The sequence below is a fragment of the Dryobates pubescens genome, chromosome 26 (assembly GCF_014839835.1).
Source record: "Dryobates pubescens isolate bDryPub1 chromosome 26, bDryPub1.pri, whole genome shotgun sequence".
Classification (NCBI taxonomy): Eukaryota; Metazoa; Chordata; class Aves; order Piciformes; family Picidae; genus Dryobates; species Dryobates pubescens.
Window position 1 is genome coordinate 8,486,268 of NC_071637.1, and position 19,906 is coordinate 8,506,173.

A 19,906-nucleotide genomic window follows, 5' to 3' on the forward strand; every position below is an offset into this window, starting at 1 on the left:
GCACTGTGCAGCTGCAAACTATGGATAGATTAAAATTAGTTAACAGGGAGAAAAAAAAAAAGGATCAATATAAATGGTGAGATTAGATTTTTGGCCATAGATCAGTTTCATGTGATCTCAGCAGTAGAAAACTTCGGACTTTGTTGCTTTTTATCTCAAATAAAAGTAAGATTTGACAGCTAAGCTGTTTGTAACTACTTGTAACAGGGTGTTTTGAAATGTTTTTACCCGGTAGAATAAGGTGCAGTGAATTGCTTAACAGGAAACACATCATCAAGCAAAGCAGCCCACAGTGAAGTTTCTCTGGATCTCCAGCACCACCTATAGATGATACAAAATACTTCATGCTCATGAGACCCTGCACACAGATTTCATATATACCGACTGCTAAATGGACATTATTTTTTTTAGTTAACAAATTGTAGTACACTTGCACTTACAAGTCTGGGGGCTTAGTACAGTTTTCTGTACCCAGAAGTCTGCCTACCTTACCCACCAGAAACAGCAGTTACTCTAAGTCCTAATATCACTACCACTGCCTCTGCAGTCACATACTGCCAGCAGCTCAAAACCCAAAGCAGCACATGTCCACCAGCTCCTATCCCATAGAATCACAGAACCATTCAGGCTGGAAAAGTCTTTTAAGAGCATTTTGTCCAACCACTCATGTTTCAGGCAGAAGTTTCTTGTCCAGCTGGAGCACTTGTAAAGCTCCATCACCAGGGTCTCTTGACATGCAAGCTCCTCAGCGAGGATACTTAAACTTTCTAACCATATGAATTGTAGAAACTGGAACACAATTATCCTTCAGATTTGCAGCCTTCATAAAATATACCAGCAAGATACACTGGGAAGATAGTTATGTGAGCGAACAGATATAGGCAGACTTACTGATGACAAAACCAAGGGCAGATCAATGCAGGTTCTTTCATCTTGCAAGACACAAAAAATTACAGTAACTGATATTAAAACCTAGATCATCAATGGACCATTTACTCCTATTGTGGAGCAGTGCTGCAAACTGGCCTACTGAGACAACCTGATGGAGCCTTCTGCCTTTGTGTGTCAAGCAGACTTCCAACTGCACTGAACTTCCCCAGGCTTGTTCTCTGGCAGCTAAGTTGCCTGTCAGCACATGGGGCTGTCTGGGCAGCTCAGCCCTGTCAGGCACTATCATTCCTGGGGAAGAATCTCCTCCCATGCACCACCACTGCTGCAGGTGGCCTAGAAGCACTGTAAGCTGGGTAAGAAATGCGTATTTATTGGTAGAGGACTGACAGTGTTCCATCTTTTAACAATGTTTGTGATATCTACTGGCCCAGTGCACAAAAGTGCTGCACACAGCGTGGGGGGGGCAGATAAGGCACATAAGTACATGCACATTTGGAGATGGGTTCATAGTGAAGAATCACTTCTATGCCATGCATTTTAATTCAAAGATAACAGTGTTTGATCTGTGCTGCTCCAGCCACCATTTACAACCCGAGTATCCGAGACCCTATATAATAAGATCAAGCACTTACTTGTGATGTTTTTTATCTTCCAAGCATCTTTACAAATAGCCTCAGCAGAGATGAAATGCAATGACCAGCTCTGTGATATAGGTGCAACAATGAAACATGACTGGAGAGCCACAAAACAGCAATGCCAGTGTTAAAATTCAAAGTATCTAGGCTTTCCATGTACTGTTCTCAATGAATGATCTGCTGTGATTTAATGTAGTAAAAACCTCCTGCTTACTTCTAATTGATATAAAAATAGGTGTGCTCAGTGACTTGGAACTGGGTCTTGTCAGCTCCTTAAAGCACCTGTCTGTAGGGAAGAGATAATTAACAGGTGACAAACCTGCATCACCAGAAAAGTTGGAGAACAAGTGTAGGAAACAATAAACCCTGAAATACAACTGTCAGTGAACTTAGAACTTTTGCTTCATATTTCAATACAGCGAGGGGCTAGGAGACAAGTCTTTAATAATGCCTTTTGAATGAGGCATTTATGAAGCTGGAGTGTTGTCTTTTCTGACATCCACAAGTGTAAAGCGCACAGTCAGGAAGTTCAGATCAAACCCCAGATTTTAAACTGAAGATTTGGAAGTTTGTGGTTGTGTTTTTTTGTTTAAAAGAAGACTCATTTAGGATTAGGAAGGCCAAAGAGCTACAGAAGTACAAAAGTACTCTTCCCCATAAATAACAAAGACAGCAATATTGGAGCAGTCAAATTTAAACAACCCTTATTTCAAAAACAACCCTAAAGGTCACAATTTCAAATACAACCTGTATGATTGTAGTCATGAGTTAGGACTGCTTTTTCCTACTCACTGTTGACAAGCAGGAAGCCTTACACTGCATGGAGACTATGTACCACTCAGTGGGAAGGAGGAGGGAACACTCCCCTTACCCAAAATAAAGGCTGTACAGCTGAAAATTTCAAACAGCAGCATTATTCAGACAGTGGACCTAATTATATAATAAGTTTTCTAAGCATGTTTCTAGCACATAAAGCAATCACTCAATGTCTCCCACTAGCAAATACTGTGAAATTTAACTTGACTTTGATTCCCCAAGAGGGAATCTCAAGAGCTAGTTTTGCTAACAGTTTCTTTTCCGTCTTCATGTATGTTAACAATTGTCCTTGGGACGCTGACCGGCTGTGGAACGATCTCTGGTTTTGCAGATCCAGGCACCTACAGAGCTGTAGGTGAAAGCTCCCAAGAGTCTGTTCTTCAATTAGATAGTTTGGGAGCAAAGGTATTATCAGCTACCACAAGAATGCTCACCAGATACTACTGCAATATTGCATAGCTCAAAACACAGTGTAGAATTCCTTCATTATAGAAACATGCATCCTGCAATGGTAAAGTACTACTTCATTCTGAACCAATTTGAATTTATGCTAGTTTCAGACCTTGGATTAGAATCTTCCTTTTTTTTTTTTAAACAGAATGAATGCAATCTTTTCCTTTCTCCCCTTTAATTTGAAAAGAGCAGAGCCAAAATACACTGTTACTGCTTATGCAACTACAAACAGGCAGCATCAAAATGAAATTAAAATAGTATTGGTAAAAAATATATTTGCATTTGCCTCTGACAGAGCTCACTGTGCCATATGTATGATTTGTAATTAACTTGCTAACAAAATGAGTTATTACTGATGGTTGGAGAAAATCCTTCTCTTTCCTACAAACAATCACCTGGTTTCCAGATCAAGTGCCTGCTGCTAGCAACTTTTGCAGCCATTAAGGAACAGCCCCTTTAAACTTTACTGGGGCTGCATTACACCCAGTAGCAGACAATTCTTACAGATCCAAAACCAGCCAGGCACAGTTAATTACATGCATACACAGCACATAATTGAAAGACTTCATGTGAAAATATGCTTCGGAATGGCTTGGACCATTACCTTGTCGTGTGTGTGCATGAGAGAATGAATCTGCTGTGAAGGTAATTCATCACAAAGTCAGGCTTTCTTATTTCAGCCAGCACAACACAAGAGTGGGGTTCCAGGGAGCTTACTGCTTGGTGAAACCACCAACTGGCTGCTCAGATTTTGCAAAGAACACAGCCTCTGCTTTCAACAGAGGCACATAAATATACACATCTTTTTTTCACATACAAGACATGTTTGTATATACAGACAAGTAAAATGTGTAAGGGGCAGGTATCTGGCTTTGTAGGGCAAATCCTGCATTCACTTGTGTCCTGTGCATTTCTGCTGAATTCAGCACTGCCTCTGAGACTGAAATTAGTTTAGTTACAGAACTTTGGGACTAATCTGGTATGGAGTCTGCTGGACACAGCAAAGCTGTATGGGCTCCACTCTGAATGATAGAATAGGTCTGCTTAGGGGCTTCTGTGTGAGAGGATGAAGAAAAGATAGGAGGAGGGGGAGCCGAGGTGGACACTGTTATACTCTGACCTCCATCACTAACCACAGTCACTTCAGTTGCTCCTTCTTGTATCAAAGCATTAAGGCCTTCTAAGTCAGAGCAGCTGATTCCAGAGCTGGTGATGAAAGCCTGGTTTGCTGAAGCCTCATGACTGCTGACAGGAGCAGCAGGAATCAGAGTCTGATGTAAAGCACTTCCGTCGCTTTGGTCATGGGTTGTGAGAAGAACTGCTGGTTGTGCCACAGGCCCTGCTTCGCTTTGAGATATGGGAGGGGGAGGTGGTGCCAACAGACTGACTTGGCCCAGAAGCTGCAAGCGGCTGTTGGCAGAGAGGTCTTCCTGATTCTGGCTAACTAGGGTAGGAGGCACGACATTCACTGATGCAGCCTGAACAATACTGCTAGTCTGAGGCACCTGGTGACCCACAATGATCTTGACCCTTCCCTCATTGTATGGAGAAACCTGAGCTGCCTGAAGCGGAACCTGTAGGTGACTGACTGTAATAGGGGCACTGGTCTGCCGACTGGGATCCATCTGGAGCTGCAGGACAGCCAGTTCACTGTTTTTAGATCCGTTATACATACTGTGCTGCTTCTTATGGCTCCTGAGAGAATCTTCTCGCACAAAGGAAGCGTCACACAGGTCACACTTAAATGCTTTCTTAGCATCCAATTTGGCAACTTGTCTGGAGCCACCTTGCTTTGGCCTATCTCCTTCCTTCTTCTCCACAGTTTGCTTCTTGGTTTTGACTTTGTCACCATGAGCTTTCCTCACATGAGTTGTCAGGTTGCTCCGCTGCTTGGTATCGAAGCTGCAGAATTCACACTTGAAGGGCCGATCTTTGCAGTGGATTCGCTCGTGCACTTTCAGAGCTGCCTTGTTAGAGCAAGAGTAGTTGCACTCTGAGCACTTCACTGGCTGTTCAGGCTGGTGAGTTCTTATGTGGTGACGAAGGCTTGTTTTGTTTCCACACTGAAATTCACACTCTGGACACTTGAGAGTATTTTCCATGCTGTGCTTGATACGAATGTGTGATTTGAGGTTTCCTTTCATGGCGCAGCGCACCTCACAGAACTCGCACTTGTAGGGCTTCTCACCGGAATGCACACGCATGTGCCTCTTCAAGTCGGAGTTGATTTTAAATTTAGCAGGACACATCTGACATTGGAAAGGAGCATCTCCTGTCAACAAAAAACAACAGAGTTCAAATTACAGCTGAGACACCAAGATCCATTGGAGAGACTAATGCTATAACCAATTATGTTCAGCTGACTTGTTCTAAATACCTGTAAACTCTTAACACATTTCCAAGATGTGGAGAACTTTAATGGCATGGTATTTATCACCTGCTCTGACATATCTGTGAGCAAACTCTCCAAGAGCATGCCTGCTCATACTTGTTGCCTCTTCATGCCTGCATCTTAGATGGTCTCAATTTTCAGTTAATCTTATGTGCAAAACTCTTCAATGTGCTCCAGAGGACTGAGGTTTCTCATTTGTCCCTTTTTAGCAACGGTGCATCTCAACTAGTGTTCAAAATTGGCAAGACCAAACACTGCAGCTTTAACATCTGCTCTATTTTTGAAGTCTTAAGAAAAACAACATAAACACATCCATGTCTTGGGTTTACACTACAAGTTCTACAAGGAGGCTCCTTGGTGAACTTTAGACTGCGTAAATGGCAGGCTACTGCAGAAACAGATGCTTTATGGGCACCGACCTTACTGCTCAACCATATATTGCTTACTGCCTCCCCTGTACTTCTGTCTTCTAGTGAGCTAGATTAGCTGACAAGAAAACCTGATTACTTTTTTTGACCTGGTTCATGTGGTGTAGCACAAATACTAAACCTGGTGCAGGAAGTCAGTGAAAATTCTTGACCATAACATAGGGAGATGTAGGGACAAAAATCCATACCTAGGTTGGTGTCAGGTGACTGCACAACCATAGCATTATTACAGTTAAAGACAAAATAAAAAGGGGGAGTCAGAGCTATGTAAGTGCACCTGGAAAAGACAAATGGGAGACTAATCAAGCACACATACAAGTACATCACTCTGGGGAAATGTGCTTACACAGAGAAGCTACATTAAGCTTTTGTTCTTCTGGCACTGCAGCAACCAAGAAAGAGGTTTTTTGTACCATGTATCATACATAATAATGTTCCACCGATCACTTAAGGAAAATCTAACACCAGTTTGTATTCATGCAAACAGGTAGAGAAAATGTTCAGAAGTGCCTCTTTCTTTTTTCCTTTTTCCTTCCCTGTCCATAGCAATGCTGTTCCAGAAACCTAACAATAGTGGTTGGAAGTTAAATTCTTAACTGATAAAGCATGAAAAATGAACACACTCATCTGCAAGATCTCTGTAAGCCTATTTATGTCAGACTGCCTACACAAATAACCATTTCAACTGCCTGAATCTAACACACTATTTTGCATTTTCCTTATTTTCAGGCTTGTGTCACAATATCCATGACCAAATGAAGCTGCAGCTCTGTTTCATCTATAATCAATTCCAGAGTAAAGAGCAGTGACTCCATTCCCAAGTCCTTAAAAAAAAAAAATCCAAAGCAAACCTACCAACTAAATAACTGTTCCCTTTTTACTTTAACTTAAATATGTAGTTCTCTAAAGTACCCAAGCATGAGGTCTTTAGGTAGGTGTTATTTTGAACAAGTAGAATTTTATTATTAGGTTCTAAGACCCCCTTAATGAGGGAAGGAAAAGGAGAGTGTGCTCAGCTCAGGAAGCATTTATCTTCTTTAATAATCAAACTGCAAATGGCTGACTTATAAGTCAGTATTTTATACAGTATGTGCTAGCTGTATAATTTAGCATAATTTGCTTATCCAGCTGCATATGTCATAGGTTTAGCTGCATAGTTTTCAAATCAAGTTGTGGCCTACTGTGCTAATCTATGTATCTGTTTAATAATTGAGACACATGGTGTATTACCGATACTAACCAGATTTTATTAATGAAGATGCACTGTTTGTTCATCTAGTTTATTTCACAGTCTCAGCTGCACACTCAGCTCCTAAATTTTTATCTGCTTTGTTGATGAAGGCACAGTGTGTATTTAATAGACAATATATGAAAAAGAATTAGTAATTTTACTCAATACAGCAAAGTATGTTGGTTCTATTTACATAAAGAGTGGTCTTCTATTGCTTGCATTTCTTTACATTTCTGTCCATACATAATTGATATTGACAGAATGTAAGTTAAAACAACAAGTGTCTGATCCTGGAACTATTAATTTTAAGAGCAGTTTTACTTAAATTAACATCACATGGATCTTCAGATGACTAGTTCAACGAGTAATGTTATGTAGATGATCTCATTCTGAGCAATGTGGATTACAGTTACTTTCTAGAGAATGAGTAATTTCATTCTGGTAACGAATATGTTCTACACACCAGTCTTATCTTCCTCCTAAAACTGTGTGCATAACAGCTTTGTAACTTAACAAGGATGAAATGATTACTTTCAAAATCTCCTTTCAGCAAATTAAAAGAAAAAAAATCCATTTACAAAAGAGATTTTTTTTTTCTTTTGAGAAATGGAGGAGACAACAAAACTGAAGACTTGAATTTTAGCATAATTCAGTTGCTTAAGATACAAAATACTAATGTGCCAAACTATTACAATATTTCATGCCACAAAGATCTAACTCTGCTGGAAATAAAAGAGTCCCATGATTATTCTCAGGTTCTTCCACAGCCAGATTCAGAGCATACCTGCCCATGTACATAAATATACAACAATGCATGCTCTTTTATGACACAGGGAAAACCCAATACCATGTTTTCTGACAGGTAACTTCCTATACCAACCCATACTATTTTAACTGACCAACACATCTTCTCATATAGCAATAGAAAGAGAGAAACTTATAAAATAACTGCCTGACAGTGCTGCCTGTTCCATCACAACAGATTTGCGAAGTATAAAAGATTCTTTTCTTCCAGAGACAGATTGGTTTAACCCTCCTCTCCTTCACAATGCACAAGGGATTTATTTCTTTTATCTACTCAAAATAAATCCCATCTTGCACACATCTGAACTAATGTTGTTCAGTACTTGAATTCAGAACCAGATGTAGGATAGGTTCAAAGCTAATCTAGTAATCACTGAACCGTAACCACCTTGCAGCTAAAATTCACAGAACTAATAAAACGTATAAAAGGCAACACCGGATTAGATGAAAAACAACATAACAAAATCAACTGTACAAAGACAACTGTACAGCAGCATCTTTACAGCAAATCTCTTCTAGGAACAATCCATAAAAGAGAAATCTGATGAAAATTAAACAGAGGCAAATAATGCAAATATGAAAGGATGCAATGTTTATAAGCCTGGAAGCTAAGGCTTTCTATCCACAGAGCAAAAATGACATGGGTAGAATATAGTTCTGGCTGCTCATACACTGTTAAGGTCCATCAGTCTGCATACAGAAGGCACCAAAAAGAAAGGTCAAAGAAAGAAGTAACTTAAGTTGGTAATTACTTCCTAATTTACTGGTGCAAGAAAAATTAAATTGTGCAGCTGAGGTTTGCACTGAAACAACTAGCTCGATAATAAAGTCATTTCAGTGTTTCTAATATAGTGGACCAGATCTGAGAGACAGACACAGATAGGAACGAGGTGCTCTTAATCAATCAATCAATCAATTAGATCCCTCCGTTCTATGGGCTTGAGAACATCTAATAGGCAGTTTCAAAATCAATTTAGAAGAAAATCTTCCAAGAGGCAGGCCTGTCTTCCGATTGCTTCCAGGTATTTTCAGTAGAGCTGTTGTTACTGCCTTACCAGATTCTATGCTTTTGAGAATTTAAGCAGGTCCCTTCTGGCATGCTGACACCCCTACACCTTTTAAAATCTTCCTTGAGACCTTCAAACCTGAACTTCAGTACAAACTCAGGTCTGAATTTCAGTACAAACGTACCTGTGTGGGACCTGAGATGTACAGTTAGCTGGCTGGAGTTGCGGCTCGCGTAAGGACAGATCTGGCATTTAAAGGGACGCTCGTTGGAGTGAATTCGCTGGTGCTTATTGAGGCTGCTGCTGTCAGCAGCTGCGTAGTCACAGTGCTTACACTTGTAAGGCTTCACCCCAGTGTGAGACCGCATGTGCATCTTCAGCTTATCCTTGCGACTGAAACATTTGTTACAAACTTCACACTTATGGGGCTTGTCTCCTGAAACAAACAGAAGAGCATAGATGCATTAAGAATTTTTACACCATTAACATCTTTATTGATGATCTGGACGAGGGCATCGAGTCCATCATCAGTAAATTTGCTGACGACACCAAGCTGGGCGCAGGAGTTGATCTGCTGGAGGGTAGAGAGGCTCTGCAGAGGGACCTCGACAGGCTGGGCAGATGGGCAGAGTCCAACGGCATGAGATTTAACACATCCAAGTGCCGGGTTCTGCACATTGGCCACAACAACCCCATGCAGAGCTACAGGCTAGGGTCAGAGTGGCTGGAGAGCAGTCAGGCTGAGAGGGACCTGGGGGTGCTGGTCGACGGTAGACTGAACATGAGCCTGCAGTGTGCCCAGGCAGCTAAGAGGGCCAATGGCATCCTGGCCTGCATCAGGAACAGTGTGGCCAGCAGGAGCAGGGAGGTCATTCTGCCCCTGTACACTGCACTGGTTAGGCCGCACCTCGAGTACTGTGTCCAGTTCTGGGCCCCTCAGTTTAGGAAGGATGTTGACTTGCTGGAACGAGTCCAGAGAAGAGCAACAAAGTTGGTGAGGGGTTTGGAACATAAGCCCTATGAGGAGAGGCTGAGGGAGCTGGGGTTGCTTAGCCTGGAGAAGAGGAGACTGAGGGGTGACCTTATTACTCTCTACAACTACCTGAAGGGAGGTTGTAGACAGACGGATGTTGGTCTCTTCTCCCAGGCAAGCAGTACCAGAACAAGAGGACACAGTCTCAGGCTGCGCCAGGGGAGATACAGGCTGGATGTTAGAAAAAAGTTCTATACAGAAAGAGTGATTGCACATTGGAATGGGCTGCCTGGGGAGGTGGTGGAGTCACCATCACTGGAGGTTTTTAGGAGAAGACTTGACGGGGTACTTGGTGCTGTGGGTTAGTTGCTTGGGCGGAGTTGGATTGGTTGATGGGTTGGACGCGATGATCTTGAAGGTCTCTTCCAACCTGGTTTATTCTATGTATTCTATGTATTAAGATGTTTTCAAAAGCTGGAGACCCTGAAACCCATCTCTATCAGCCCTCCTTCTGGTGCTCAGAACTCTGCTGTGCTCCAGAAGGCTGCATGCACAAGTGCAACACTATTAGAAGACCCCTTTGGGACTTTCTCCCTTTACAACTCTGAAATTAATGTTTAGGAGGAAGGGAGGTGAAATGTGGAAAACATTGTTCCATACGAAGGACCAACTAAGTTTATGCACTGCCACTCCGATAAACATATGGCTTGCACCTCTGAAATGTAACCCTTCATGCTTCACAGCTGTGAGTGGTACTGCCTGTTGTGGGACATGGCTTACCCAAAATGGGCAATTTCTCAGGTGCAGAGATCTACAACACTAGAATGCACACACACACACACACACACATATATTGTATCAAATTAATATATAGATAATGTTACTTTGTAGGAAAATAACCTTTGGCAAAAATCCAGAAGGAGGAAATCACCCAAAAGTAAAAATAGGGCAACTATATAAACCTGTGTGTGTCCGTAGATGACGTTCCATGTCCTTCATCCCATAGGAAGTCTTGAACTGGCAACCTGAAAATGGTAATAGTAAGATCATTAAATTCAAGGACAATGCAACAAAACATGTTACCATATTCCAGGGATTATGTTTCTTTTTCAAAAGCATTTTCTTTAAAGTTCAGTACTAACAGAAAATGAACTCTCCATCTTGTTTACTCACATCTACTCGGAAGAGTGACCAGCTTACCTGTGAACTCCAGTTTTCCAAAGCTTCCCCTAGAAGCCAATCCACTCTCTGCATGACTGTTTTCTGTAAGCTTTGAAAGACACTCTCTGGAATCTCTGCCTAGGATTTGAGATGCTCCTTGCGGTACACAGGGGATGCTGGGGGAACTGACTAAATTCCATCTGTAACTTCAAATTAGTGCAGTAGGGATCTCAGGTAACAACTGACCATTCAGGAATTCCATCCAAGGGGAAAGTGCTACAGTTTAGGAGCACAGAAACAAATGCTAAACATTTGAAACTTGCCTTTCAAATGAAGGCAAGCTTATGAAGAGATGGGACTTCTGCTACCCTTCACAAGATTACTCATCTACATGGCTGTCTCTGTACAGGTTTTCTGCATATTGCACAAGTTTTACTCATCAAGGTCTCCAAATAATTTGGTTCAATCCATTCTCATAAAAATGCTAACTGGCCAAAGAGAACACATGCAAAACACGTCTAACATTTCTCATGTACAATAAGGCAGTTAGCAAAAAGGTAACGAGTGTGCTCTTACATTGCTACAAGTGTGGGCACTGCCAGAGTATCCCATGGCATAGGCCAGGTGAAATCAGTAACAAAACTACTGCTGGTATCCCTAGCAGTACAACACATCTTTAGTATGGTTGCCTTCCAGGTTCTGCATGTCTTAACTGCTTAAGACAGAGAAACCATGCATACCACTGTATGAAACTCATCAATTTTAAAAGGAAGAAGATTTAGTCCACATCTTACCTGGATAGCAGCAGTTTAATTTCTTCTGTGTAAGTGAGGAATTGGATTTTCTTGAACGTGCTTTTGGTGGGGTAGAGACAACAGTAGCAGCTGGTGGCTCACTGCTCTCACTGGGCAGGTATGTTTGATAGCCATGCTCAAAAACAAACTCTGGTGCAGAAACTAAACACATAAAAGAGCTCAATTTGAGAACATTAACTTATCCAATCAGAAAAAAAAATGTTCCTTTTCTAGTTTCATTAACCACTCCATGCTGTTTCTTCCAGCAGCATTTCAACTTGGGGAGGGGGAAAGGAAAAAGGCTCTTCTCTCCCTTGCTATCTTGCTATTATTGGTGAAAATGGTCATGATTTGAGCCATACTGCACTTAGTACAACCTTGCACAGGCCCACTTGTGTCCCTCTGAATTCCATCTGACTGCACCATTCAGTTTCTTCATACATTTTTTTCTGATGCCTGTCCAGGTCTCACATTAATAAAAGTATGTCTGTGTCTCAACACTGCTTGTACTACAGCCCAAAGGAGAAAGAACATGGATTATACATAAATAATTGTCGGCAAAGGTTGTCTAAAAGGCATCATATAAACAATTTTAAAAAATTGGTGAAAACTTCAGCTTCCTTCAAAGCTACTGTTTTTAGCTGTTACAAGAATAACAGGTGAAAGTATCTCAGCCAAAGTAGCAGCTTTTAAATCAATTAAACCGCTACACCCCAAAAGGGCACAAGGCTATAACTGCCCTCATTTTAAAGATGAGTAAATATGAAGCAGAAAAATGATTCATCCAAAACCCACACTGAGTTGAAGGATTATAATACAAAAATTCCTGGAAGTGTGCCCTGAATTCAGTCTGTTTCACTGCTCTTCCAGATGCTCTGCCCTTAGCTGTCTACCCAAATTAAAGTCAAATAATTTGGATTTTACTAAGGTCTCTCACCAAAACAAAACTAAACTATATATAGAAGGGCGAACCTTCACACATGGAACAAAATTCTAGTTTTATTTCAGTGTCTCCAGGATCTGGACCTCACTTCAGCCTTTGCACAGGCAGAAATTTTGAGTAATATTTTTCTTGCCAATAAATTGTGGGAGCAATGTTAGTGTTCTCACATAAAAAGGCCTGGATGGGTGCCCAACAGCAATTCTGTGCCTGTTTTTCATCAAGAGCACTCTTAAAAAATACAAAATGCATAGTAATTTGATTATTTTTCATAACTATTGACAATTTTAATTAGTTTGCACAAGTTAGTTATACAACACATTAGACTTGAGCAATTCTCTACATGACCTTGATTCTCAATTAGCAAATTCAATAACTGTTGCTATCCTAAAACCAATACAGCACAAAACTTTTCATCCTTTGCCTGCAGATACTCAACGACCAGTGTGGAAATTGTTCATTCAGCGTAGTATGATGGGGGCACATGAGCACAGGGCTACATAATGCTGCCACTTTCACCACTTTGCATGAGTCAAGTGCTTTCAAGCTCCTGGTAGATAATAGGAGGATACCTGTGATGGTTTGGGTCTCTGAAGCGATGGTCCTGGTTGCTGTTTGTGCCTGTGTAGATGGCACCGTTTCTTCTGACACAAACTGGACCGTACTGGTGGCCCCGGCCGTTGCACTAGTGAGCTGGCAACCACTCTGCTTATGCCCTACAAAGGCATCGAGGTTATTGAACTGCTGCTTGCAGATGCCACAGATGTGGATGTCGGGGGTGAGCTCCACCAGCACTGTGGTGCCTCCGGGAACTGTGAAAACAGGGACACGGTCAAGAGCTAGCCCCGAGAAAATGGGAACGTGTGAAAACTGCTCAAACTGACACACTGACATCCCGCTGGCCAAAGGCACTGACCGCGGGGCGGCCAGGCCATGCCTGGGGCTGCGGGACCCCCGGGGCGGGGCTGGGGCCGTCCGTGACCCGTGCACGTTTCTCCGCAGGTCTCAGGGTCCCGCGGGGGGGTCCCCGCCACCGAGCCGCGCGGAGGTCACTCGCCCAGCGGCCTCGGCCCACCGCGCTCGTCCGGTGCCCCCATCCGGTGCCCCCGCCCGGTGCCCCGCAGACCCACACCACTCGCGCGCCCGCCGCGCTCACCCAGATTCCCGGGTTCCACCCCCCCCCAGCCAGGTTCCCGGGCTCCGCTCCTGCCTCTTTCATGCGCTACTCAGGTTTCGGGGCCTCCCCAGGCCCCATCTCAGCTTGGTTTCCATCACCGCAGGCCCCGGAGCGCGCATACCCAGTCGGCGCGCAGCGGCACTTACACTGCACGGGGCCAGGGAAAGCCGGCGCCGCCCCCCCGCCGGCGGGGTTCATGGCGGCCGGGAGCGCTGCACACCGCCGCAGCCACCTGCACGGCGCTTATTACCGGCGGGGAACGGCTCCCCCCCGGCCTGTCGGCCACCGAGCAAGGGCGGATGTGGAGGAGCTGAGCATGCTCAGTGGCGGTGGCGAGGCTGCGGCTGCCCTCAGCTACGGCCGGGCTGAGGATTGCCCCCTCCGCAGCCTGCCTCGCCGCAGCACGGCAGAAGCCGTCTCTTGTTTCTGCCGCTCGCACCGGCCTCACGGGCAGGCCCCGTGCAGGAACATCGCTGACATGCCAAACCACCGTATTAAACCTTGTCACCACAAACGCGAGGCCTATGCGTTCCCTGAAGGCGAGCTGCCTCCTGTGTGCCGCGCTGCGGAGCGGGCGACTGCCTCGGCCCGGCGCTGAGGTGGCTGTGCTGCCCTGCCATGGAATGGAAGCAGGGATGAGGCTTCCTGTCTGCTTCCCACAGAGGCCTTACATTGGAGCTTTAGTTTGCCCAGCAGTGCTTGTGAGAGTTTGGCAACGAGTTAGGGCTGGTGCTGGGATTAAATCTTGGGGGTAATAGGAGTGGATACCCGTCTTGGGTTTTGGCCTTTTGGGCTGTGTTACTAGCCTTCACGTTGAATCCTGTTTACTGTTAACTTCTGCGGAGAACCATACCGGCTGCACCAACACAACTAGTAGAAAACCAGTCATTTATTCCAGCTTTTCCCAGTTTTTTTTTCCTAAGACCTCTTGTTTGACAGGACACTTGTTTCCCACAAGAGGTGTCATGGTCACTCTAAATCTTGAGCATTTAATCTGTAGTTCCAGATAGGAGTCTTGACACTGAAGTTACTGGAAAGCCTCTCCATTGTTTGAGTGGGTTTCTGGATGTAGACCTCAGTGTGCATTACAGGCAGATAGTGTTCCTGAAGCTTGGGGTTGGAGAACACTCTCCTTGACAAGGACACCCCGTTTTAGTGTGGATTGATGTTTTGTGCCAAATGTGTTTCATGCTTTGCAGCAACAAACAGGCTCAGCCATTTTGGAGTGCCGGCTCACTGAAAGTTACGTTGCTTTGCCTTATATTGAAAATGCAGCTATTCAGGAAAGACCCACAGCTTTATACATACACTGAATAGAAAATGGAAATTTGGAAGTCAGATGGCCTTTACTTTGGGTAGATGCCTTTTGCTACTTGAATTTCAGCAAGCTGTAAGACGCAAAAAGCTTCATTTGCATGTGATCTGTAAAGACTTAGTGTTTGGCTGCTGAAGTCTCTGGCAAACTCATTACATCCACATGCACTTTGCATCCAATTCAGGCTCCTGCTACCTTCAGACTTGCGTTATGCACCGATATTTCTTCTGTCCTCTGTGAAGTTCACAGTAGTGGAGAGGAAGACGTGATACAGGGGTGAAACAGCTGCAGAAGGAGGAGAGAAGGACTCACATGAGTAGCTGAAGGTCATATAACATGGCTGAACATGAATGGGAAGACCAACTATGAATTTTGCTTTCTCCTTGTGAATTTGACTTTTTTTTTCCTAAATGTTTTTATAGCTGTGTGAGTGTAACTGTATTAATTAATAAATGCAGACTAGTTTGTGTGTGCACTAAACATGCCCAGGATCTCAGATGACAGTACATACTACACTTGAAGTTTTGAAGCAGCATCCACTTGATGTTTCTGTGGACCTATTTTGCCAAAACAATGTAGCACAGACATGGGATTGTTAAGGGGCCAAGATAAGACACTAAAGGTGATAGTCATAGTTCTGGCCTGTGAAACCTGCTAACTGTTTGATAGTACATCCTAATGCTGGTTGCAATGATCAGAACTAGCTCACTTCTAGATCTCAGATACATTTTAATCCAATCTTAGACTAAGAGTTTGATTATAATTAACATGATAGCAAAGAAGGAAACCAACTAAGTTCCACACAACACATTGAATATGGGAACGTTACTACAAGTTTCAAAATGTTACTCAGAACCCTCCCTGCTCTTCCAAAATAATAAATCTTAAGGCATTGACATTGATTCTGGAAATCTAGATGGTTTTCTGTTAGTGTGGCTACACAGCTGGTACCTGTAAAGTATAGCACAGAAATAGGAATACAGTTAGTGCTGTTGAGACTGTTTTGGGAATATATCCAAAAGAAATTAAATCTTCACGTAAGAGTAATCAACCTGAATCTGTTTTTTCCAGAGTATAGATAGAGCTGTAGACCTGAAAGCTGACTTTTAACTCATTTTGCTGTTTTTTCCAGAGCACTATGACCCATTTCCAAAGCTGACAGAGTGTCTGCCTGCCTATCCACCAATTATAGTTGCAGTCACAGGTGTACTTTGGAGTGCAGCATAACTTCTTTCAAATCAATTTCTCCCTCCATTTAATGCCTTTTCATTAGAATAAAAGCCTGCTTGACTTGATTAGAAAAGAATAGGTGTTATGTTTTGTTAAAAGTGAAGTTTCTTTTACGCAGGGGCCTGTGATGATAGTTAGGGAAGGCTGCGTGCCTCCTTTTGACTGCCAGAACAAATACAGCAGGGAAAGAGCATTGCAGCTGTACCCAGTGATGTGCTTACTCCTTCAGACTGCGTGTCAGGGTAACAATATTTAATTGGGACAGGTAGGGTTTGAGGTTGCACTACTGAGTCAGGTTTGAATGGTTTCATGTCTGGTGTGTTACCAGCTCCTTTAGAAGCATTTGCTACATTATTCAATTGGACACTAGTAACAAGATGAGATAAATTAACTAAAAGGAAAAGATCCAGAGCTAACTGTGTTGCTGCCACTGGCATCGGAAAGAGGAATTCCCTCCACCCCTTCCATCATTCCTTCCAGTTGTCTTGCAAAAAGGACTTGGTCAGTAGCAAACTGAACTTAGTTCCCTGTGCTGACAGAGGCTGGAGGCAACTGGAAGGAAAGTGCTCAGTCTTGGACTGCTCTTGCCTTATTCTTCCCATCTCTTGAAAAGGAGGTGAGGCTAGTTGAGTACTTTTCATAGGGACATAGGAATCTTGGTAATGTCTCTTCTGGGAAGTGTTTTTCAGGTCCAGGCAGCTACATATGTTTCAAAACAGAGAAAGAAAGGCACCTGCCCAAGAAGAACCAGTAGCTTGCAGTGCAGTTGCTTGTGGTTCATATCCTTCAGCTGTTACAGCTTAAGGGAATAATTGCTGTCAGATCACTCACTGGGTTTTGTTTTGGTTTTGGTTTACATATATGCTTAAAAAAGTATAGTCAATAGCAATTTCAGCCTAATGCAGAACTTGATGTATTTTAAAATGCTTCATGCCTTTGGGATAATAGCCACCTTCAGATCCAATGCTGTTTACAAGAATTCCTGATATATGATACTTTCAAATATAATCATGTGAAGACCTGTCTTTAAAAACATTGGGCTTGCAGTTATATTGCCTCTTTGCATCAGACCTTTTGAGTGAAATGTTCTCAGTATGTGCATAACATGGCTTGCAGAGATACTTGTTATCAAGTGCATATTTACAGTGAAAGCTCTTTGAGGCTGGCACTGCTCACTGCTTGGGGTTTCAGCAGTACTTAGTCTGATAAAGGCTCGATTCTGGCATTGGCATGAACATTGAAAACACCATTATTATCTTATTAATAACTAATAAGACTTACAGATCAGGACTTTATTGAACGATGTTCTGGACAGAGAGTTTTCATTTTGCTGGATGAGGATTGATGTCTGAGAGTGTAATACCATACTGAGCACTTGAGTCATCGAGCAGAGCTCTGCTGAGATCACACTTGACACTATTTCCAGCCTTTAAGGCATAAATCAGTATGCATGTGTAATCTTCGTCACCCTTAACCTGACTGAAATGAAAATACTGCACTGCTTCAGGCTCTCTACAAGTGCAGTGCAAGCAAACAAGGCCCAGAAAAGACAAATGTCAATCATGAGAGAGAAAGAAAAAAAAACTCTGAGGCATAAAAAAGTCAAGACTCATCAGAGCCTCGGAGACAGGCATTCCCAGGCACTGTGTTGGACAGCTGTGGCCTCAGTGCTTTCCTAGAGACAGACATTTATGTACAACAAGAAACGTGTAGACTTTTACCTTCATACTGAGCTTCCATCCACTCCCCCCTGTCATCTGAGATCACACGGGGGCAGCGTATCCTACCTTGCAAGCAGACAACCAAGCCTATTGAAGTACAGGGAAAAGAGTCATCGCTTGAGCTAGACAGAAGAACAAACCCTGACACACAGAAAGCCCTTTAAATTATTACACTGTTGTTTCATTTGCCTTTCATATTGGATGGAGGAGGATAGGTTTAAAAGCAAAAAGAAGTGATAGAAAACAGGTATGAAAGTATAAATGAAGCAGCACATACCAATAAGATATGAAAAACCCCCAACCCAGCAGTATTGCAAGAAAAAGAATATTAACTTGGTTATAAGCTAGTGGTCAAGTTAGTGGTTCTAAGCTTATCTCTTGAAGGCCCTGGTGTGAAAACCTCCCAGCGAGACTGGAATGTGGCCTGGGGGACAGACAAAAAAGAAATGTAAATTGGCAGTTAAAAATTTCAGGCATTGTAGATAGAGACAATTGAAGGGTGGGTTTAGAGGAAAAAAACCCAGCCAATTAAAATAACTTGAAGATTCAAACCCCAATTTCAGCATTTTGTAATTATATTGATGGATAATGACACACACAGCAACACAAATGCGCTGAGCTCAAATTAATTATGTTAAAATAATAGGTAATCTGTCTCTGTGTTGATAACATGTAATTATGATGATGTTTTTCAAATGTTTTAAAATAATGTCACTTCAATTCATAAAGCAAGGTGGGGATTTTGCTGTTTAATGTATTTGCTGTTTATACAATATTTTCAATGTCATTGCTTTCTTCTGCAATAAATAAAGTTTAAATAACCAGGTAGTACCTTAAGATATTTCTTACTGCTGTATGAGCTGTAAAATAATTCAATATGAAAATATTATTCACTGAAATAGCACATTGACAACTGTGATTAAACCTCAGATGAATACTGTAACAAAATAGAAATGTATTTTGATGTTGAGATGCCTAATTATTCATTGTCAGAAAGCAGACCTAAATCCACACAGGGGAAATTGTCAGGGTTTTATGGGGTTAACTCTGCAACTATCCTTCACTGTCTTTCACACAATGGAAAGCACACAGTTATGATTAGAAAAGTTAGCTTTATTGTTTCAGGAATGATTTCAGTTTCTCAAGGAATTTCTGATTATCTGCAGTTGCTCCTCAGCATGTCTTGTCCCTTACCCAGTACCTGACAGCTTTGGCTGGTGCAGTCTACTTGCTCTGTTACTGCATGCAAGGATGGAGGTGCAGTGTAGGGCATCTGAGAACAAGTGACCAGTTGCATCAACCTTAGCTTTCCATTTCTGTTCTACTGCAGCTGGGTGCATAGGCAGCCTGGGGCTTTGGGTGTAAAAATGCTTGTTCTGATATCAGGCTCTGAATATCCTTAGAAAAATGGCTTATGCTGCTTTTTCTGCTGAGTCTTGTGTGGACTTCAGATTTTTGCTGAATTGGAATGTCCCTAAACTATTCCAAAATGCTTGGATTTTTAAAAACTGTAATCTTTTGGTTGTTTTTAAGTCTGTTGTCTGCAATTCACTTATTTGCAGACTGTTTCTCTGCCATGCCTTCCCTTCCTTTCTGCCCCTCTTATCTTTCTGCATTTCTGTTTCAGTTCTTTTTTTCTAAATGCAAATTGGCTGCTATCATCTGAGCAAACTTTTAAACCAAACTTAGGTTATTATGATGATGAATATGTCACGCTTGAAAATAAACTAGTTAATTTGTGGAATATATTTCAGCACGTTTTGTATAAATATAAGTGTACAGTAAACCTCCACTGAGATAAACATGATAACAAATAAATGCTAGATCCAAGATTGTACAGCACCAGTCTAATATTTAGTCATTTTTATTATTATATTTGGGTTAAAAATGGAAAGCAAGACCAGCAGAGGGACTCCCTTGATACTCTGTGGAGTTTTG

General features: G+C 42.4%; 1 protein-coding gene across 1 annotated transcript; it reads right to left on the reverse strand.

The window, feature by feature from the left end:
• Positions 1-3,537: 3,537 nt before the first annotated feature.
• ZFP64 (ZFP64 zinc finger protein) lies at positions 3,538-13,982 on the reverse strand. The gene is made up of 6 exons (XM_054173515.1): positions 13,849-13,982; positions 13,098-13,337; positions 11,586-11,747; positions 10,593-10,655; positions 8,842-9,093; positions 3,538-5,067 (listed from the first exon to the last, which is right to left on the reverse strand). The coding sequence occupies exons 1-6, from the start codon at positions 13,898-13,900 to the stop codon at positions 3,767-3,769; spliced, it is 2,070 nt and encodes a 689-aa protein (XP_054029490.1). The 5' UTR covers positions 13,901-13,982; the 3' UTR covers positions 3,538-3,766.
• Between the last annotated feature and the right edge of the window lie 5,924 nt (positions 13,983-19,906).